The 22496-nt window shown below is 52.7% G+C and overlaps 1 protein-coding gene across 3 annotated transcripts in view; it reads right to left on the bottom strand.

The window, feature by feature from the left end:
* Positions 1 to 289: 289 nt before the first annotated feature.
* Positions 290 to 22496, bottom strand: part of TBC1D5 (TBC1 domain family member 5) — a 570856-nt gene continuing 548649 nt past the window's right edge. For all 3 annotated transcript variants that reach the window (XM_045297525.1, XM_045297524.1, XM_045297526.1), the window contains 3 exons: positions 8419 to 8498; positions 7544 to 7693; positions 290 to 3809 (listed from right to left, as the gene is read on the bottom strand). In XM_045297525.1, coding sequence (XP_045153460.1) covers positions 3510 to 3809; positions 7544 to 7693; positions 8419 to 8498 — 530 coding nt within the window. In that variant the 3' untranslated portion in view covers positions 290 to 3509. The remainder of the gene's footprint in view (positions 3810 to 7543; positions 7694 to 8418; positions 8499 to 22496) is intronic.

The raw sequence follows: 22496 nt of genomic DNA, 5'->3' as shown, positions 1-22496 counted from the left end.
AGAGCCTGTCACTGGTCTGCATGGGACAGCCGAGAGTACATCAGCCCCGCCCTCTGATGGCAGAGCTTGTGGCCGATACAATCCGTGTGCGCGTGTCTAGCACAATTCCCAAGGAGCTGCAGGTCTCATGGTTCCCTGCTTCTACCTTCACTGTCATTTAAGACTGAGGAGTATGATCTGATGGCCAGAGGGGCACAATTGCCTCCCCACTCACCCCCACCCCCATCCCGCCCCACTGTTGGCTGGACCCTCACCCCCACCCTAGACTGGAACAAGCCAAGCCATGTGCTCGGTTTCACGTTAGTCTTTTATTATAATCATTTTCAAGGGATCATTTTGCCGAAAGGCTACACGGTTTCTTACATCATCTTGAGTTACAGCATGAAAAAAGACGATGGGGAGGGGGCTGAGGATCAGTGGCGCAGCTGGGACAGCAGACACGGAATCAAGCGAATCCCGCCACTGTGTGAGAACCACATGGCAACGTGGGCACCGAGTGGAACACGAACCCTATGGCGAACACTGTAGGCGCAGAACTGGGAACGGACACCGAGGGCGCCACGCGCGCAGACACGCGCCCGGATTTGGCCTGCGAGGCGGAAGCCCGGTGGCTGCCTGTCCCGCCCCCGGGAGCCCTCCTTGGCCTTCCAGGCTCGGGCTCTGCACCCACGGGGGCCAGGTGGACTGTGGGTGCCACAGGACAGCCAGGCCATAGGTGGAGACGTGGGCCGCCACGTGCTCTTGTTCTGCAATGACCTCTGGGGTCATTTCTTTAAAGATAAAAAAAAATAAAAACAACGAAATTTAAAAGGAACCATAAATTGAGGTCAGCGCTGGCAGGCTGTCCCTCAGGGAGGGCAGGGGAGCTCCGGTTCCTGCCGGGGCGCCCCAGGCGGCCTGTGCCCCGCAGCTCCCTGGGCGCAGCCTGGGGCAGGACACTGGGAGGCCGGCCCTGAGAGTCTTTTGTTCTTCGGGGCTTCAGTCGTTGGCCACGTTGCAGTGAGCACTGAACGTCCGGAGGTCATCTCAGGAGAGCTCCCGGTGGAGTTAGACCGTGGACGGGTTAAATGCGGATGGGTAAGGCAAAGTAGTTAGGGAGCGTCTTCCTCTAGCCTGAGACTCTCCTATGTAATGCACAGGGGCAAGTTTTAAGCTCCAATTTCCGTTTGATCAAAGAGGCATGCGTGAAACACATTGGGGCTGTGCTAAGGAGAAGCAGAAAATGGGAAATGGGAGAGTCATCTAAGCTGTGTGCGTATAAAATAACTTTAACTGAATTATCAAACCAAGGCAAGGTTTCTGCCGGTCACCACGTTGGCTCAAGGAAAACAAAAGAGTTTCATATATTCAGGTTTTTTTAAAAAAAATGTGCAAGTAAACCAAAGTAGTACCTGATAAAATAAAGATGAACACATTCTTTAATGGCACTGCGACTAATAAAAATGCCAATAATTCTAAAATATGAATAAAAATGATAATAAAGTCACTTGGGACAAGGCCTAGCACTATGAGCCCATGGGAGCTGGTGTCCCTGCCCTGGGTGTCTCTTCCAGAAGTGCACGAGGCCCGCGGGCACAGGGCAGGCACCAGAGGGGAGACCAGCAGCCAGCAGAGGGAACCAGCTCAGGTTCCCGGGGGTGGCGGGGCATCCAGAGGCCTCTTGTGTGGCCAGAGACACTCAGTTTGTGTGAGACTTGCTCTCAGGCAGAGGACAACGTAGGGGTGAGCAGGTGACGGTGGCCAAGCTGCTGGGGGACTGTCACCTCAGATGGGAAAACAGGGCCACCTTCCTTTGTGACAAAGTCACTGGTGGTGGCATCTGCACTGGGGGTGAGAGTGGCATCCCAGGGCACGGAGTCGGCCACCGCTGGAGGGCACAGCCACCAGGTTTCACCAGCACATGTGCCAAGCAACCGTGGAGGGCCAGCAACCCTACTCTGGGGGCCACGACAGCCAGTGGGGCACCCCTGCCTACCTGGAGCGGGTGTGTCACCTCCCGCTGCTGGAGGCCCAGCGCAAACCCTGGGGCTACTTCGGCGCCTCTCCGCATCAGCCGGCTTTCTTGGAGAGGGAGGTAGTGGTGTCACGAACTCATCTGTCCACGGGGGACTGTGCCCTTAGCAGCGGCAGGAATGTGCACACGGCGCCGGCTCCTTCCCACTGGTTCCCACTTGTTACCAGGAAGGTTTCCACCGCCCGGGGCCTCGCCAGCTTCTAAGGAGAGGCCTCAGGAGCCAACAACGCCCCCCGCCCCCCTATGCAGGGCTGGAACCTAGGGCCCAGTCTGACAGCATGGCCCCACCCCTCCCGTCAACTAAAGGCTGAGGCACTGGCAAGAAATGGCCCAGAGAGGCAATGCACCCATCTCGGCTTCCTAAGCTGCCAAGGGAGGGTGGGGAGGGCTTGGGCTCCCAGGCTGGCCCCTGCCCCGTCACTGTCCCAGCTGAGGCCTGCCCTGCAGCCCCAACACCGGTGAAAGGTACAGAAACCCTGGGTCCTCCCAGCACCAGAAATGTTCTCAGGAAAGCCTGCTCCTCAGAGATGGGGCTCCAGGCCTAACTCCCTGCTGCTGCCCAGGCATCTGAATCTGAACGAGTGGGCACCGGGTTTTCCCCTTCACCCCTCAGCTGACCGGTGCATACTGCTGAAGCTGGCAGGCTGGGCAGCATCCCGGCCGACCCGACAGGAAGGTGGGCGTCCCAGGATGTCAGACATTTTCCTGTTGCCGGAGCAGGGATATTCTAGCGGCTTCTGAAACCAGTGCGGCAAACATGGGCTACAGAGGGACCCTGTTTTCTGGCTATGAAAAATTCTAAAAGGTAAAACCCAACTGTTGAAGGAGGGACAGCAGTGGCCTGAGGTTTAGAAATGTATTCAACAACTAAAAAGAAAAAGGAAAAAAAAATCTAACATATTCTCATACCTAAATATGATTCTGAAGTTTAGATCCTGGAACTTTCCCGTGAGTCAGGAATGGGGTCTCCCCGCCCTGGGGCTGACTCGCTGTAGTCCCTGCTTGTGTGTTCGGCTCTGCTGTATGGCTTCCCGAGGCAGGGATGAGGGTGACTGATGGCGACGCGGGCCTCCCGGGGAGATGCTTTCTTGGCATCAACCACTGTTTCTATTCCTGATGCCCCGAGAGAGACTGGAGGAGTCACTCACTCCTCAGTCAGGCAGAGGGCAGGGCGAGTGGCTCTCCCCGTGGCCTGGCTTTGCCAACAGCGGGTGTCTGACCCCCTGCTGGGGTGGCCTGGAGTGGTGCGGGTGGGTTGGGGGTCGAGGCCCAGAAAGGCTGCCAGGATTCTGGTGAGCAAGGCTGGGTGTTGTGGCCACATGGGCTTCATTTGGATTTCTCTAAGCATTCCAGTGGGCAGCACCAATGCCAATTGCATGCTGGGAAAGAAGTGTTGGCTTTAGAGGGCTCTCCGGCCTCTGGACTTGGGGGGGGGGGCAGGGTGTGTGTGCTCTGAGCTGTGGGGGTGAGGCAGGGCCAGTCTGGCCCGGCTGGGTCAGAAGTCCTGGGGGCTCACGATGGTGAAGCCCGAGTCCTTGCTGTGGATGCTGCTGTCGTCGTCCGGGCTGGAGCTGGGGTTGCTGGAGGAGGCCGAGGCCGGGCCCATCAGGGGGTCAGAGAACACGAGTGGGGAGCGGGCCAAGGCCTCGCCTTTCCTGGACGTGCTTCTGAGGGTGCGGAGGGGCTGGAGCTGGCCTGAGGTGGGCCCCCGAGGGCCGCCGCCTTCGTCTTTGGACACCAGGATGAAGTCATCTGAGCTCGCGCCATCTGTGTGCCCAGAGGCTTCCGAGGAGCCCTGTGGAAAATGGACAGGCGGACAGGTGGGTGACAGAGGGCACTGGCTGAGCCCGAGAGGGCGGCCTAAAAGCCAGATGCCCCAGGGCCAGGAGGAGTCCAGGCAAGAGCTGTGGTGCAGGGCAGAGCTGTGCTCAGCGGGGATCCCTCCCAGCCTCCCCTCCGGGACCCAGGCAGGCAAGTGGCCTGTTCTCATTCAGTCTCATCTACAAACTGGGGGGGACAGCAGTGACCCCTCTGGGGGTGGGCCTGGCATGACGTGTGCGTGTGAATCCCCAGTGGGAGCGGCCAGAGCCAGAGGGCGCTCACCCCCTGCTCATGGGAGAGCTTTCAGGGGGCTCCGGGCCGGATGGCTGCCTGTGAGAGCTGTCCGAGCTTGGAGACCACCGAGCCTGGAGCCTGAAGAGCAGATTCCATGTAAAGAGTGGGGTCTAATAGGGCCCCCAGGCCACCCTATACTCCAGTGGCTCACAGCCAGGACATGAGCAAGTTCCTGATGGGGAAGGGCACCATCGTGAGCCGTGGACCCTTCTGCCCTCAGCGGTGAGCCAGGCCCTTCTGCGCCATCCCCGGGGAGGGGGTGCGGGTCGAGATTAAGCAAGAAAGCGAAGAGGGTGATCCACTCCCGAGGTCAGAACAAGCTGTGGCACAAACAGGTCCTAGGCAGACCCAGTGCTGGGGATTCCTCTCCAGACAAGGCCACGAAAGCCGGCCTCCTGCCACCCTGTTACAGGAGCGGGCAGTCGGGCAGTGGCAGGGGGTACGCCCCTCAACCCAGGACACCCTCTTCGCCTGGCACAGCAGAACCTCAAATCCGTCTGTGAAAAGTGCCTTCAAACTCTCACGCTGCACTCTTGGGATGCACATCGTTCCTGGCTCTAGCCGCACCCCCCCCTGCCCCCCAGTAAAGCACCTCCCTCCCGCCTTAAGGGCAGTGTGACGGAAATCGCTGCCAGCCTCCAAACCCTCGTGGCCTCTCCGATGCTGGGGACACAAGTCCCGTCAGGAAGGAGGCAGTCGAGGCTTCCTGTCTGGGGGACCCCTGGCCCCTTATCAGCCTTGTCCAGATCGCTGGCCTGGACAGCGGAAGCCCTCAGATACTTGGCTTGTCCGTGTGCCTGGCTGGCGTGTATCCGGGATTGCTCTCGCCTTTCCTCCCCGGAGCACCGCCTGCCCGCTTCCCCCTTCCGCAGACAAAACCGGCTTCCTCAGGCGTTTTCCTGCGTTGAAACGGCTAACAACCATGGGGAAGGGGCCAGGGCAGGGAATGGGTAGTGACACACGTCCTTCTGTGTTCTCGTTCTCCCTGCACGAGGCATGGAGGGGGCAGCGGAGCAGGCCCGGGAAGCTCTCCCTGCGTCCCCGGGCCGCGGTGGATCCACAGAGACGGAAGTCCGGAAGGGCGACTGAAAGCATAATCACGAGCTTTGGGGACAGTTTTTCTTGTTTCTGTCGTGTTTTTCGTACATTCCCCTAAAACCATAATAACGGCTTCAATAAAAATTGCCCATTCAAATGTGCAGCTGCTAGGTGCTGGCTAGGCCATGCGCAACACTGTTTGAACAGATGGTGGTTGGGGGAAAGGCCACATCTGGGACGGCACTTGCAATGCCAGCTTGCCTTCACCCGGCAAGAAAGGCCAACGCAAAGCGTCTCGGGAAAGGGCCTTCCGGAGCGGAGGGAAGGGAACCCGCGTGCGTCGTCTTCTCCTCTTCTCGAAGCGTCTTTGAAATGGGAAAGGAGCCACAAGACCCACACAGCCGCCCTATCCGAAGCAGCCGCGTTGTGGTCTTTGAGTCACACGCAAATAACTTCCCAACATCTGAGAGCTAGTCTTTGGGAAAATAAACGGCTTGGGTGGGAGTTTTGGCTAAGGTTCATTTTCCAAGATGAGTACGTAGTGAGGCGTTGCTTTCAGTATTATTACGAACCACGCGGAAACCACCTTTCACTCTTGTCAGCTAGACACGGGCAGCGTGGAAGACCTGGGTGTTTCTCACTGGACTGTGGGCAGTGGGGTGCCAGCTTACTCACCCGCCCTACCTTAGGCTTGGCCAGCTGGGCGCCCTCTGCAGGCAAGCCCATGCAGCTCCGGGGCCATGGCTTATCACCAGGGGGTAAGTTAAGCAGACAGTTGTATCTGACCCTGGGGTTTGGAGATGCTTTTTCTTAAAACATTGTGATCAAGACAGACAGATGTGTGACAGAGAACTCTATGTGGCCTGCCTAATGGAAACAGTTACTGCCTGGCCTTGCCGACCCAAATGTTTGCCGACCTTGGTCTTAAAGGATGGACACGGATGAGAAGTCTCCCCTCAGGGATCTTTCGGTTAAAAAAAAAAAGGTCGAGCCAGTGAAATATGATGGTGCGTTAAAAAGTACGGCTGCAAAGTCACAGAAACCTATAGGAAACCAGAAGACGGAGATGGGAAGCGGTTTTGTTTGTTTTTCCCCTTGACATGCCCTCCGTCTGGGTCTGTACCCCTCTGAGGGCAGTGTGTCCGTCACGCTAGCGGCTAGTCTAGCCCTGTCCTTAAAACGACTGTGCTCTTCCACACGGTTTTGGCATCCTCTGCGGACCCAAAATTGTGTTCTTTCCAAATGATCTCTGGCTTCTGAGAATGCAAATCAGGCTGCGGGGAACAAAGATCAGGGCTGTGGAGGGAATGGGATCAGGTTTCCCAATGAAATTCCCAGCCAAATCTGAGGACAGCCCCTCCTTCCCCTGAAGAATGGGCAAGTCTGTTGCCAGGATGCAAAAAAAAGCACTCATGGATGTAACTCTCCAGGCCTTTTCCTCACCAACACAGTCGGAATTCTCTAACACTTCCTCATAATAATTGCCCCTGGCCATCCTGGGTCTTCCTAGAAAATCCATCAGGATGATCCCTTTGTAATTGTAAAAAAAAAAAAAAAGAAATTACCATAACGGTGGGGCTGCCCTCACTGCCTTGAATGGTGTACCAGGTCCTCGGGAAAGTGCTGTTTTGAGAATCAGCCTAAGAACAAGCGCATTCCTGAGAGAACGTGTCTGCGGCCACCCACAGACCCCAGAGGGCCGTTTTAACAGGTTCCGTTTGGAATCAACCTGCGCATATGTGAACCGGAACCCTAGCACCAAGAGTTCTGGAAGTCGCAGCATACACGTGGTCAAAGGTCATGGAGGGTGGAGTGGAGGGTAGTCACTATGGCCTGCTGAGGCTTGGCTTTCCAACTACAGAATGGGCGTGGCTGCCTGGAGGCTTGGGACAAAGTTGCTGCTTGTAGACATGTAGTTGCGCACAGGGCAGTTCTGAGAGAGACCAGTCTCCTCATTGTCACCCTTATGGATGGCGCCCCGCCACCCCCCACCCCCCAGCACTGGGCTGACTGCACCTGCACAGTTGTACAGAACAGCCCGCTTAGGCCCTTTGTGATATTTTACAGCTGAACTTCACCTAAGCCCGAAAAACCCAAACCCACTGTCTTCAAGTTGATTCTAACCCATAGCAGCCTGACCTAGGGTAACCGGGGCTGGTCAATGTGTATAGGCGCAGGCCCGGGAGCAGTTGGTGGACGTGAGCCAATGCCTGTGTAGCTGGCAGCTCACTGTTTAACCCAGCAAGGCTTACTGACATGAATGTCACGCTTGGCACCCTGAAAAGGCTTTTGGCATTGCTAACTCTGAAGGATTTATGTGAACATGCCTCCATGCCAACTGAGTTCATGGGACACTGCCCATCAGAGCTCATGTACCTGCTTGGTGGCCGCAGGCATCTGGTCGCCCTGGCTCTGGCCCTGACCACTGGAGCAGTAATGGTCGTCGGAGATAGTGATCTGTTCATTCTCCTCGGCCTCCAGCTGGCTCTGGTTGAAACGCAGGGAACCTTTTAGAATGTCTTTGATCTGTTTTCAAAGAGGAAGAACAAAAATGAAAACAATGATTGCATGCATTTTTCAATGATAGTTAAATTCTTTAATACACTGACACTAGGGTTGTCACAGACTTTTTTTTTCAAAAGTGTAGACATTACCATAAAAAAAAAAAGAAATCCAACTTCATCAAAGCCATCGTCTTATCAGTGACCAAGGACAACTTCAACAGACTATTAATGGCCAGGTCCTCCCAGGGTGAGGCATGAGTGCCCATCCTTGGCAGCGATCATGGGGCAGGAGGCACCATTTGCCTGCACACCCAGCTGGAGCTCTGATGAACACAGGCAGGCATTTGGGCCCAGCATACTATTTTTCGTGGACAATTACGTATGTCCTGTTTAGTTCTGCAGGAGGTAGGCATGGGGTGCTTTGAAGGCCTGCTGTCGGTGGTGCTATAATGCCTGCCTTGGGACATGCCTGCATTTACGAATGCAATGGCAGAATGGGGGGCTGGGCCTGCCGTAGCAGCGGTGGGCAAGGAGCACACATGATGGGGTTGGGGGGACCAGTCCTGGCTGCAAGCTACTCAGACACAGCTGCTAGAAGGCGCAGAGGGTGGGACTCTGCTGGGAGGGAATGAGGGGCGGCTGATGGCTCAGTACCAGGTTACCTCATACCCTGGAGGGCCCTTACACAGTAGGCACCAAGGGACTGTCCTGTGGGACAGGAAGAAAGAGTCCTGTCAATGCACATACCTGTTTTAATCCTGCGAGCGAAACCAGAATTTGATCCTCTTTTTCCAAATTTTCTTGTAGTATCACATCTTGGATGTTTACTGAAAACAGAAGAGAGATACTCTATAACCCATGTTCTGGGTATAACTGCCCCGGCAGCCACACCAAAAGCCCACACAGTGGCACTCTGCCAACGTGCAGCCAGGGGAATGGCCGGACTGCTCAGAGAGGGCAGCACCAGCCTGGCCAGCACAGCGCTCCCTCCAGCAAGACAGCGCGCTCTCTTCCTGCCAGGTCGCTCCCTCCATGGCATGTGATGCGGTCAATAGACTAGACCGCCTCCCCAACCTCTGGGGGGAGCTTCCTCCGCCTGAGCGCCCTACATGGCCTCTGAGTCCAGGGGCGCCAGCTCACGCTTCTCTCTAGAGGACAAACACTGTGCCCGGCTGATCGGAGTTCATCCGGAAGCCGCCTTCAAGGAGCTGTGACAGTAAAGTACGTGGGCATTTCAACATACGGGTGGAAATAAAAGGCTAACTAACCCTTGTGGCACAACACCTTGACCTTCCCTTACGATGTCCACGATGCCCACTAATGGGGCGTCTCCACCGGCGAAGTCCTTCCTTCAGCCTGGCGCTGAGGGGTCCACCGCATCAGCTGCCGACCACCAGGTTTGGTGTCAGGCCGAGTGGCTCACGGGTGTGCCACACTTGCAGTGGCCTGTGCCTTCTCCTCCTTTACAGCAAAACTCAAAATTATGCCTGAGTCACCATCAGGTCTGGAGGTAACTGACCCCCAGGGGTCGGTGAGGACCCCCACAGAAGCTCTGCTCTTTGGAGGAGAACAACAACCAGGTGACCCAGCAGGGAAGGGAACCAGGGGGCCACGCCCCATCCTTCTCCCCTCCAAGCCAGGCTTCCCGCTCAGGAATCCTGTGGGAGCTGGGGAAGTCGGGGAGCAGGGAGCTCCTGAAAGGCCACTGCCCCCATGCTTCCCCAACAAGTAGGGAGCAGCAGAGGAGGAGACTGGGTCTGGAGGGGCAGGCGGGAGGTTTCAAGCACAGGGGGTGCCCCAAGATCCAGGGCAGGGACAGTCTGAGCAGAGAAGGCCTCTGTGAGTGACTTCCCCCTGGGCCACTGTGGGGAGAAGCTAGCCCTGTGCAGCTGTGTGAAAGGCAAGAGAAGACCTGAAGGCCAGTACTGGATCCCGCAGGGAGCTGGGCCTCCACTACACTCAACACTGGAGGACCAGCCACGATCGCTCACACACTAGACGCCGGAGATCAGGTACGCTCACCACTTCCCTCCTGCGTTCTCACCCACCTCTTAGGGCTGTCTGAGAAACTGTGCTCCCAGTCTTGCCCTCCCCACCCATATCTAATTCATCAGAATGCCAGCAGCTCTACCAACAGCGCATGCTTAGAGCCCACGGATTTCTTATCACCTCCGCTGCTGTCACCCTCATCGTGGACACTGTCCTCTCTCCCTTAAGGTGCCCCAGTCTCTACTTGGGATGCACACATTCCCTGTATGGCTGCCCATAGCTGCCAGAGCTCAGAGGACCCTCCCTCCTGGCTTGCTCGACACCCCAGGGGTAGTGCCAGTACCCTTGGTGTTCCCTGGCCTGTGAGACAGGAGCCTCTTCTGTCTCCATATCTATGTGCACCTGGCTCCTCATTGTTGGACCTCCTGCTCTGTGGTGGTTACACAATCTCATGTCAACTTGAGGATAATCATAGGGACGGGTGGAGTCTAGCCTGTCAGTCGGGTCTGATGATGTCTCCCTGTGGGCGTGGCCCTCTCATGAGGATTCTGGGAACTTAAGTCTCTCTTGATTCTGCCATCATCAGAGGAGGGCCACTCTCTCTGCTTCAAAGTCCTGTGGACAAGCCACATGGAGCCATGCCGATGGCAGCCAGAGCCCTGGAGATGCTCCCACCACCACTGGATCCACAAGACTTTCCACCCAACAGCCTGTGATCTCCCTGCATCACATCACACTGCATTCGGCATCATTGCATGTGTTGCCTGAGTCCTAAGAGTACTTTATAGACCAGTATCGGACACAGGGGCTAATCACGGACTTATGGACTTGATCTGGACTGGGCTGTTTTCTTAACATGCAATTACTCTTTGATATAAAGCTCTCTTTTACACACATATGAGTGTCTCTGGATATCTTTCTCTCGCCAACCCAGACTAACACATGCTCCGATGTCACGTCGTCAGAGCAACCTTCCTGCCCGCCTCCACTGCTCACTGCCATCAGTCGATTCCGACTCACAGCGATCCTAGGACAGGGTAGATCTGCCCCTGTGGGCTTCAGAGATTGTCACTCTTCACAGGAGTGGAAAGCCACGTCTTTCTCTCACGGAGTAGCTGGTGGTTTAGAACTGCTGAGCACCACGCCACCATAGCCCAGTCCCTCGTTAGTCTCTGTTCTACCACGTTTGTTCAGGAGGAGGCGCTCCTGCCACTGTCTGACATCAGCTTATCCATGTGCCCCTTGTTCAGCACCATCCTCCTGGCCCGCAGAACAAAGCCCATCCCAATGAGGTATACAATAAGTACTGTCTGACTCAAGAAGGAATGAGCAAACACAGAAAAGTTTCAAAGCACTGTAGAAAAAGAGAAGGCAAAGACTGATGGCTTCAACAGACTGCCAGCCTGACAACCGATTAGAATCGTAAAAATGAATCCACAGACCACATGGACAAGTTCTCTTACACACACTGTGGCCTTTGTTGAATCAGAAAACTCAGCTGTAGCTTTTGGCTCATAGGAAGGCCCGCCCCACAACAGGAAAGCCGTGGACCTGGGATCAGAGCGATACAAGAGACAATTACAGAGGGATGCTTCTGGTTTCCCTAAGAGCCTGTAACAATTTGTTTCAATGAGACAAACAAACAAAACAGTAACATACAATCCACTCAACAAGACAGTAACAGCATCCAAGAGCACAATACTGAAAACCCTTTCTGAAGGTTTCGTAGAGCATGAAAAAAGGTGGGGTTTGTTTTCACAACTGCCATGGTTTTCCAGGAGGAGCACACGAAGGCCTGAGGCGGGGCAGCGGGGCACCTGGCAGTGTCCAGAGAGCGGAGTGGCCTTGTAGGGTGGCAAGTTCTTCTGGCTGTCCTGCGGGGTGTGTGTGTTGGGGGGCGTCCCCAGTTCCTGGCCAGGCAGGGGCTGTAGGGGACAACTCCCAGGTTCCAAGAGGATGCTCAGCCCATAGAGGCAGGAGTACAAGACATCTGTAGGAAGGGGGGGATTCTGAGGACCCAGGAACTCTGGTGGGCTGGGGGCAGTTCTCTGGAAGCCACACCTAGCAAAGGGGAAAGTCTGCAGGCACAAACTGTGATGCATCTGCCGCGCCGAGGACAGCTTTTGTCTTTGTCTCCCGTCTGACTCTTTGACTGTCTCTGGCTAGGGCACATGTCCTCAAGCATGAGGGTCTGGCCGAAGTACCTGCTCCTGCCCCCCAACGTGAGAGTGACATTCATGATCAGCAGCAAGAGCGGCCAAAGACCTTGAGGATCAGAGGCCACAGACATGGATCAGGGCAGGTATTCGCTCCAATGTGGACAGAGCGCTCCTTGGAGCCCCACAAGGCAGGAAGGCACTCAGACTTCCCCAAACACCAACGTGACAATGGGAGCCCCCCGAGAATGCTCCGTCTTGGCAGGTAGAAGACGGTGAACTCTTTGTTGAATCTCCACTTCACTGAGCATGCGTAAGAGGTGACTGAAGGCGTCATGCTCAGGTCAGGCGCCCCCTGAGTCACCCAAGTGCCTTCCTGGGTGTCCAGCAAATGCTCACCGAGAGCGGTGGTGGTGATGCTTGTGGGGAGGTTGAGAAGGCGGGTGGTGACGAAGGGTGTGTTAGCAAGATGGAACAGAAAGCTCTTCTCTGATCGAGATGATAGGCCAAGATGGGAATCATGCGGCCACTTTGCCTCGGGGCTCGCTTTTACTGTGAGCAAGCCTGCAGCCTACTCGCTTGCTCTCTTGGGTCCAAAGTTCTAGTGGGTCACCTGGGATCCATCTACAGGGCACAGCTGACCCCGGTCACCGCACTGCTCTGGCCAGTCAGGTACACGAGAGGCCCTGGGTGGAGCTTCTGGAAAAGCCCGCAGTGGACTGGCTCAGAGTGCTGGGTGGACCTTGGTGCTTCCCTTTTTCCTACTGAAAAGCTGGCTGGGGTTCTGTGCTCCCTGCTGTGGGCACGTGGACGATGGGTGCCAGCCTGGGGATTGTGGGCAGAAGCCAGGAAGAGCTTGGGGCACTGAGCACAATGTGGAGCTGCTGTACTGGAGGGAGAAGAACAATCATCCCTGGCTTGTTTACTCCTCTGTCTGCTAGGCTTATGTGATTAGCAGCCAAATTCCCTGTTACACACAGTGAAAACTATCCCGATTCTTCCACTGAAAGAAGACCAAAGCGGCCCTGGCAGGCTTCTCCGGCCTGCAAGTTCCAGGCGAGGTGTCCAGGGAGGAGAGGGAGTGGGTGGCCTGGCAGGGCCAGAGCCAGAGCCTGGGGCCCAGCAGCAGCACACCCTCATCCTCAGCCCGTCTTGAGAGCGGGTCAGCTGAGAAGCGCTGCCCATGCACATCCCTTTCCTAACCAGTTCCATGCTGCAAACATTCAAGGGGGCATCTGGGGTGTCCTAGGAACAGGTAACTGTTTAGCTGTCCTTGAAAACGCCATCCCCCTTCCAAAAGGTCCTCTGTGCAAGATCACGTCTCTTCCTTACTTCAGAGGTCACTGTGCCCAAGCATTACGTTCAAGTTCAAGTCGTCAGGCCTCCTCATGCTGCATCTCTTACTCTGGAAACCTCATTCACAGATCCGGCTCAGAGACCAAGTTCAGGGGCGAATGTCCTGTGCGGCACACTGTCGCCTCCCAGCACGCTCGTGCACGCCTTCCCAGTGCCTCTGAGGCCTTGGTCCACCGGGGAGGCTGTGTCATTTCTGATGAGGTATCTTCATTTTCTCTCTCCGCCTCTGACGTCGTACTCGCCTCTTCCCTGGATTTTAGATTACCCTCTCCCCACCTCACCCCATCTCAAGCTGCTTCTCTCAGAACCCATTTTTTTATGTCAGAGAGCAGAGACATAGGAATCTACTCAAGGCAAGGGCATTCTTGCTAGCATCAGGTCTGATTTTTATCTCCCCAGGAACAGTAGTAGGTAGGCTATTTCTCAGCTAGAGAATGAGTGGATCCTAATAGAATTACCCACATCCTGGAGGGAGAAGTGGAAGGAGCCACATGCAGAAGTGTCTGGCTCTGAGTCAGGCACTTCATGCATCGTCTTAAAGAGCAAAAAAGCAGATCACATAGAATCTATAACCAAAAGCCCTGATTTGCACCCAGCTGAGAAAATGGCAGAAGATTCTAAGTTCAGCACTACTTAGGAAAATCCCAGGGAAGGACTAGGCAGAAATGTGTTATTACAAGTCTTCAGATCAATAAATAGTTCTCTTAAGGGAACTGAGGCGCTTGGCACAAGAGGTGCAAGTGTTCACGGATGGCTCTCCACCGTTTGGCATGTGATTTCCCTGGATTTGTTGTTCTGGTGGGACACCGCTTAAGCGCCCCGCTGCTTACTAAAAGGTCAACCGTTTGAACTCCCAGGTTCTCTGCAAGAGAAGGTGTGGCGATCAGCTTCCATGCAGAGCACAGTCCTGGAAACCTTAAGGGGCAGTTCCACTCTCTCCTCTGGAGTCACGAGGCGCTGGAGCAATGAGACAGCCATTGGTTGATTTTTGTTGTGTTTTTCCTTTTTACTCCTCCAAGTAAAATCTGTCATGCCATTCATGACTGCCAACTAGAGACAGAGCCTTTACATATATTTAAAAACTTCCATTTAAAGGCCGGTGATGTGAAACACCAGAATTCATTTCTCAAAGGAAGGAAAGCAGAAGCGTAGCTGTCTGATGCACAGAGGCCCAACAGACGGAAGCGCCGTCCTCACGATTGTTATAGTCGAGCCCACTGTGGCAGCCGCTGTGTCCACCCGTCTCTGAAATCCTTCCTTTAATTCACTGGTCCTCCCTTACCACGCATGATGTCCAGTCTCTCGATGGGTCTCACCATCCTTGCTTCTCGGGCGCATTCTGGCTGCACTTCTTCCAGTCTTGTGGGTCCTTTCGGTAGCCCGCGGTACCTGCAAAAGTCCTCAGCAGCACCGGAATCCAGACGCATCTGTTCTTCTTTGGTCTTCCTTCTTCAATAGCCAACTTTCGCATGTGTGTGAGGCACCTGAAAATACCCTGGCTTGGCTCGGGCACACCTTAGTCCTCAAAGTGCCATCTTTGCTCTTGCATATTTGACAGAGGGTTTGGCAGCTGATCTTCCCAATGCAGTGTCCTTTGATTTCCTGGATGCTGCTTCCAACAGCACCGACTGTGGAGCCAAGCAAAACTAAAACCTTGACACGTTCCATCTGTCCTCCGTTTATCATGCTGATGGGATGTGAGGATTTCTGTTCTCTTTAGAGTGACTTGCAATCCATAATGAATGCTATAGTCTGGTTTGCACCAGCAAGTGCGTGAAGCGCTCCTCTCAGCGAGCAAGCTTGTGGTACCTTCATGTGGAAGGTTCAGAAGGCTCCCTCTCGTCCTGATGCCCATTCTTCCTCACCGGGTCCAGCTCTGCAGGCTGCTTTCTCAGCAGTCTGGTTCTTTTCTGGCTTTAAGCCATGCAGCATTCCCTTGTTCTGTTCCTACGACTGCTCCTTGACCCACATACAGGTTGCACAGAAACATAATGAAGTATTCTAGAATTCCCCTTCTTCCCAATGTTGTTCATAGTTTGTTAGGATGCATACAGTCAAAAATGCCTTTGCAAAGCATAAAATACAAGTAAACTTTTTTCTCAGCTATCAGTCAAGAGCCATCTGAAGTCATGCCATGACCGTTTCCAAATCCTGTTTCCCTTTCTGGTAGCTCCTTGCGGATGTACCGCTGCAACCATTTTTTAATTACCTTCAACAAAATGTTACTTGCATGCGATATTACTGATACTGTTTGATAACTTCTGCATTCTGTTGGGTCATTTTTCCTCGGAATGGGCAGAAATATGGCTTGTGTGTCCATGTGATGCTGGAAGGCCTGTCACTGGTTCTTTTAGTAACCGCGGGGCCTTACCAACGTGGCACATCCTGGAGTTTTGCCATCAGTTTTCCATGGGACCAATCAGGTTGGATAGCCATTTGGCTAGGGTTAATCTAAAATCACGTCGTTTTGTCACAAAGGAACCTTCGCACTGGGTTTAAGATGAAATCCGTTGTGACTTTCAGGCCATAAAGGCCTGAATTGCGGCCGGATTCGAGGACCTCATGAAAGCCGTGTGTCGTTTGTGGCTGGCATCCAAAGGGACGGAAACACGGCGTGTTAGCCTTTGTTCTTGGCTTTCGCCGTCCTCTAATCATGTTCACTCTGAGGTGCTTGGCCGAGCACACCGCCCTTGAACTTTCGACTAACCGGCAGAAAATCAGTTTCCAGAGTTTGGGTGGATCGGCCTTTTGCTTTTGTTAACAGTGAGAGAGGACGTGTGTGTGTGTGTGTGTGTGGTGTGTGTGCGTGCGTCTTTGTTAACAGTGAGAGAGGACGGTGTGTGTGTGTGTGTGTGTGTGTGTGTGTGTGTGTGTCCCCAGTGGCTGGTTTGGAGCAACCAGAAAGAGGCTGTGGGCTCAGGCAGAACCAGGTCTGAATTCTATCGGGTTCTATTTCTTACATGTTTAACCTGCGGCCAAGCACACAAAAACTTTGAGTCAGAATTTCCTCGGCTGTACGCTTGGGATGGCCTTTTTCCTCCGTGGGGCTGGGGGGCAGCTCAGCGGTCCTGGCTGTGAGATGCTTGGTGCTGAAGGTGTCACGGAAGTCGGCAGATCGTGGTGATGCCATCATGGGTGAGCAGTGTCTGCGGGGTGTAAAATGGCCCACATGCTCGGCCACCAACAGAGAGGCTGGACGTTTGAGTCACCCAGAGGCCCCTTAGAAGGCAGGCTTGGTGGTTGACCCTGGAAAATATGCCACTGAAAACCCTCTGGAGCCCAGGCCTACTCGGATACCCGTGGGCCATCGGGGGTTGGCATCTAGGTGACAGCAACTGGTTTGTATCCTCGGCAACAGATATCCAGGCCTCCTCCTGCCATTCTGGCACGAGCACGCGATGAGGAGGGCTGCCTCTCTCCACCTTGGAAAGCGGGGGTTTGGTGTATCTATTGCCTTGTAATTGGGGCTCTTGGGAGCAAAAGGTCCCATAGCAAAGCTCCCAAATACAATGGCAATAGTTAGAACCGACGGAACTTAAATAATAATAGTAAATCCAATAAGATTACCACCTACCAGGGTAGTCTCTCACTGACTCACTGATTTAGAAGGACTGAGTGATCACTTAAAAAGATGGCTCCTCTGTGTTACCAAATGTCTGATAAAGCAGGGCAACAAATGTCTGTCTGAGAGACTGTTACAATCTGGGGACTGCTAAAATGCTACTTGGGGAGGGGCATTCTTCACAATGGTTTCCAATGTCCACTCCGGAAGGGGGCGGGAGGAGACTTAAACGTTGACATACTTTGAACTTAGACTACATGTAATAATGATGATGGATGTTGATATTATGTTAGAGAGCGACTACGTTTGGAAACAAGAGAGCAGAAAGGATGGAGGATGGACAGTGTGGCGGAGGCCATGGGATCAGAGTTGTGGTCGCCGAGGCTGGGAAGGGATAAGCTCGTGTCAGGGTGCTGTTTCTAAAACGGTACAGAGTTGTATAAGGAACATGCTGACCAAATCTTCTAATACTGAAACCAGTGGGAAAGATTGCAGACAAGCTGAAGGAAGGGCTTCTGATTTTGAGAAGTCTGTAGGCAGGATTCCGATGCGAGAGGATGTTGAGAGCTTCTTTCTTACAGAACTGAGATGCACCTATGTCTGAATTTTGAGGCCCTGGCTATTGTCCACCTAGCAATTTATTTAAATGAAAATTATATAAAAGCACAACCATGAGTTTCTATGTCCCTGTAGCAACCGAGGAAGAAAGAGAGTTTGGAAAAGAAGGAAGATTGAGAATGTGTGTCTAGGAGCACTGTCTCCTTTGCCCGGGGACCAGAAGAGCTGGATGGTGCCTGGCTACCAAAGATTCTATAGAAGAACTCTTATTGAAAGGGGAGACTATAGAACAGTAATTCAAATCTGGAATGAAAGCTTTCTAGAGCCACCTAGACTGGCATGGACTCTCAAACCTATTGCCCTGAGATAATCTTTCAACCTTAAAAAATAACCCCTGAAGTCATCTTAAAACCAAAGAATAGTTTAGCTTTACTAGTAAAAAATGTCTGTCTCGGGCATTGTGCTCTCCTCAGATCTGTTGGCTGCAACTCAAAAGATTCTATAGGAACCTTAGTGGATTTATTGTCATGGAGGAAGAGCCACTCAGAGAGGTGGCTGCCCCACTTGCACGGAACTAAACAGGTAGAAACAGTTGAACTGCTGCATGCTCTGCTGTGCATATTCTCAACAACGGAACAAAGTACATTCTAAAAATGAATATACAGTGAAAACCATGAGAACATTAATTAGAATGTGTCCCCTTAATGGTAGGTGCTCCCGGTCCTGGTTGCTGAAGTCTGTCAGGCCCAGGGACCAGGAAGATCAGCGCACCTTGGAGTTGGGTGGGATGCCCTGCAGCTTAGTTTTGGGACCAGTTGACTCCGTGTCTGAATTGCAGAGAGACCCCAGGGCAAGTGCAGCTTTGCCGTCTAGAGAGGACCCTGCTGCTGTGTTGGGTGCTCTCCAGGGAGTTCTCACCCACAGCGGCCCTGTGTCCAGCAGAGCCAGACACTGCCCAGTTCTGCCCCACCCTCACACTGGTCGTTATGTCTGAGCCCATGTTGCCGCCACTGCGTCCATCCACCTCATCTCGGGTCTCCCTCTTCTCCAAGCACGATGTCCTCCTCTCTAGGACTAGTCTCTCCTGATGACACACCCCACGTTTGTGGACCGGTGACACCCACCAGCAAACACAGCATTTAATTTTAAAGAATTCTTCGCCGCTCTTCTAACAAGGGAGATGACAGAGAGCCGCCTGGTGCTCACGTGTTCCTTTCTACAGACATCTGCTGAACGTTCTTCCATCAGGAAATCAGTGCACGAGGTTCGTGCAGAGGCAGATAAAACACTGTGCAGAACTAGCCTCCTCGTTCCACTTATTCTTGCGTAAATATTTTGACATCCCTGAAATCAGTACTGATGTGTGTGCTGAACACCGGAAATCCAACTACTGATGCAAGAGTGGCCTCTGTCGAAGGAACGGAGATTCAGGAGCCGAGGGCTGGATTGGGGTCTGGGTGCTTGTGAGGTTCTAGCTGTGCAACCACTCAACCAGTTTCTGGGGTTGGGGCTCCTGGGATGGCTTTAAGGGCCTTTACACACGCCTGCCAGGTGAGTCACACTACTCTCAACAAGGGCATGGGACACACAATGTCCCTTAATTCACTGCACTTAACCTTCCCATTGTTTGCACAGATCAGCAAAGCAAGGGCAAACTGCTGGGAGCCACCATGTCGAAATGAAAGGCATTGCCTCCATTCCGAGCAGGGTGTGAGCTTTAAGCCCAGCAGGGTGAGCAGCTCAGAGTCCTGCGAAAGGCTGGCAGCTCAGCCCAGCTGCGCAGGAACAGGCAAGTGCAGGCGGCACATCCGCTCACTATTATGCGTGAATACGGTAAATCTAAAAATAACCCAGCCCAGCCACAGAGGTGAAGACTGACAATGGCTTTCAACTCAAGTGTCAGGGTGACAGGCAGGGGAGTTACCATAGCAACGGAAAAGTGAGCATGGGGAAAAAAAATCTCGTGAAGTTGACAAGAAAAGTTGAGAGTTAATAAAACACGTTTTCTAATGCCTGCTTCTAGGCCTCTGAATTCAAATACCTCAAGTTAGGGGGCGGCAATAAAACCGGAATCTGGGGAGAGGTGTGACAAAATCCATATCCTCTCAAGTTTGGGGGTCTACAACCATGAGGAAATTTTATTTTGTGACTGCAATACTTAAAGGGCCAGTGGAACAGGTAAATGCCTTTAAACATGTTTTTTACCCTGTGGGGAGAGGTCTGCTCCCTGCTGCTGGGGACAATGGACAGGCTCCTCTAGGTGGAGTTCACACCCAAGGATAATGGGCTCTATCAGTTGAGCCAGGAACAAGTCAAACCGGCTCTGTGACATCCAAAGTTAGGTTGCCATCCTGTATCTAGGATCCGCCCCCTCTTGTCACATGTATACCCCCAATCCTTCCCCTTCCTATTGCGCGTATTAGACCACCCCCTCTCATTGCTGTGTAACCTATAGTGCAACCCCTTCCTGTGACGGTTATGTCTTTACCAGTGATTAGTGGGCTTGCATGCCCCCAAAAGGTATATAGGCCTGCGTTAGCAATACAGGTCTCACTCGCTGGTCTGGCTTGCCTCTCCTTCCCCCTCACCTCTCCTGTCCTCTTTCCCTTGCTCCCTTCCCCCTCTCTCCACGTGGACCACCAAGCAGGGCTGAGGTGAGCAATGCTACCATGTAATGTGTCTGACTGCATCATTATAATATCTCTTGTATCTCTCATGCTCTCGATGACTTTAATATAATATATATACATCTCAACCATACAATTGTGCTTACTGAGCCTGTGAGTAGCGGTGGGGGCTGGCTCCCCCACACCTTATACTACATTCCCAAGAGGCTTTTCGCCATGGGGGCTCTGCTGTCACTCATGAAAACAGCCTTGGTGTGTATGGTGATGGTGTCAGATCGTTTTGCATGTCTGAAGCAAATGCAGAGATTTGGAATGTTCTAGAAGTACGTGAAACTCAGTGAAAATAACTAATGTTCGTAAAGGACACAGAGAACTCACTGTTTTCACAGCTGCCTCAGGAGCCTGCGGTCCAGTGTGTCACAGAGGCTCAGTGGACGCACGGTTCGTTTCCGATAAAGTAGCTCTCCCTCAGAGAGCTCCCAAGCGTACTCTATCATGCCAGCATCTTTTTCTACCATTTGATGAAGAGGTTCTGTTAAATATTCGTTGAACATCTACTTTGAGACAGGCTCTGTTGTAGGTCTGTAAAATATATCCTCTTGGCAACAAAGTAGGTATCACATCTTTATCTTCATTTTATAGAAACATAAGGACATGCTCAAGATAGACCAGCAGAACCCTTTGGGCCTCATAAGGCTCTTTCTCTTTCTTAGAGGCCACTCTCACCACCTTTAAGGGCTCCACGTGCCTGGCCTGACAGACTGACCCGAGGCACCAACCACAGATTTCCAGTGGACACCTGGGATTTTCCAAGCACCGAAGCTCAGGGTCCTTCAAAAGTCACTCCGTAAATCTTCCTTTTGTTAATGTTTATTTACACATCAAATATAGGTTGTTTTGCTTTTCCACTTAATCATATGTATCATGTCTCCCGATGTGAATACAAATAAACTGTTTATCTTTATTAAGATTGCACTGCTACCTTATAACCCTTCTCTTACGAATAGACATTTCAGCCCTTCCCATCTAGTACTACCTAAGAATTAGAAAAAATGGGACACAACGTCCGGGAAACGAGTGGGAGATTAGAATCATTTATTAAGGAGGCATAGGTTTGACCTTGATCTTTCTGTGTCCTCTTCAAGTCAAAACTCTCTACAACACCGGGCAGCCTGCCCGACCTCAGGGCTGTAATTTGTAGGTGAACTGGAAGGCCCAGGCATGCCCGGCAGCCTCCACTCCCGCTCCCACACAGGGACACAGAGTCCGCAGCTGTTCTGACCGAAAGTGAAGCAAATGTCGGCACTAAAACACATCTAGTGTTGCGGTGAGTTGAAAACTGGCGGCTGGTGTGGGCTTTTCTGTCCATTTTAATTAAAGTGTTTCCCCTTCCCAGGCAACGAGAAAATGCTCTCCGGGTGCTGACTGGAAGACCCAAATCAGAGCAAGAGTTGTTTGAGAATGCAGAGGCTTAAGTAAAGCTGCTTTACAGGCTGCTGTGTGTATTAAACAACGTGGACATTTCCTAACAGGATTTTCTGCTTAGAGAGCCAGCAAATCTCTCCCCCAGCCACTTTGGTCAAAATCAAAGTCAAGTGCTGCAAAGGTTATCCAAGTAGTCAGAAAAGCAAAATAAGGGGGACATATTAATTTAGTTAAAAGGATATTAATTTAATTAAAAGCATAAAGACTTAACTTTATATATAATATAGTACAGTGTATTAAAACATACCATATGTAATATATAAATTATATAGAATGCCTTTCTCTTATAACAATCTTAGTAATTATGTTTGCTGAAGTTTAGAGTGTGATGATATTCAATAATGTGAATTATAAAGCAGCCTATGCACAGTTTTTAAAAAGCACTAGCAAGACAGGTGACAGGGGTCAGGCTTCTTGTCATAAGAGGCACTAACGTGGCCACGGTCATCTGACGGGCTTTCTCTCTTGCTGTGTCCTCCTCCCTAGCCCTTTCCCCGAGGGAATGGACGAGAATGGGAAAAGGTGGAGGGTACAGTGAGGCCGGCGTGGGCTGCTGACTGCAAGGTCAATAGTTTGACCCCGGGTGCTCTGCAGGGCAGAGATGAAGCTTTATGCTGCCATCAAGATGTAAGGACTTGGAAGCCCACAGAGGCAGCTCTACTCTGTCCTACGGGCTTGCTATGAATCAGAACCAACTCCTCGAGGGCAGTGCGTTTCGCTTTTTAGATAGATGGTCTAGGTTAGGCAACCTGCAAACGAGCGCCATCCTGTCTCCTGCAATGGACTCCTGAGCTCACAGGCTCCGAGCCAGATGGCGTCTAAAGGTGGAGTCAACCTCTAGCGTGTTGCTCCCTGAGCACTGGGAGGGGGCAAAGGCCTTGGTGGGCTTTCTGTGGCTTCCACGCATAGGGGAGTAGATCCTGGTTTCTTGCAATATCTACTCTTGCCGTATTCTACTCGCACATTGGCCATTTCCATTCGCACTCTTGTCCTGCTTTCCTGGTTTGTTTTTCAAACTACAGCTGCGGGACACTAGGGAGGGGGAGAGAAAGGACGTCCACCAGTGGCTGAAGAATAGTACATTACTGCCTA

This window comes from Echinops telfairi, unplaced genomic scaffold (assembly GCF_000313985.2).
Source record: "Echinops telfairi isolate 266 unplaced genomic scaffold, ASM31398v2 ScPeMD7_7420;HRSCAF=8458, whole genome shotgun sequence".
In the NCBI taxonomy this organism is placed as follows: Eukaryota; Metazoa; Chordata; class Mammalia; order Afrosoricida; family Tenrecidae; genus Echinops; species Echinops telfairi.
This window is presented reverse-complemented; position numbering and strand designations above follow the sequence as displayed.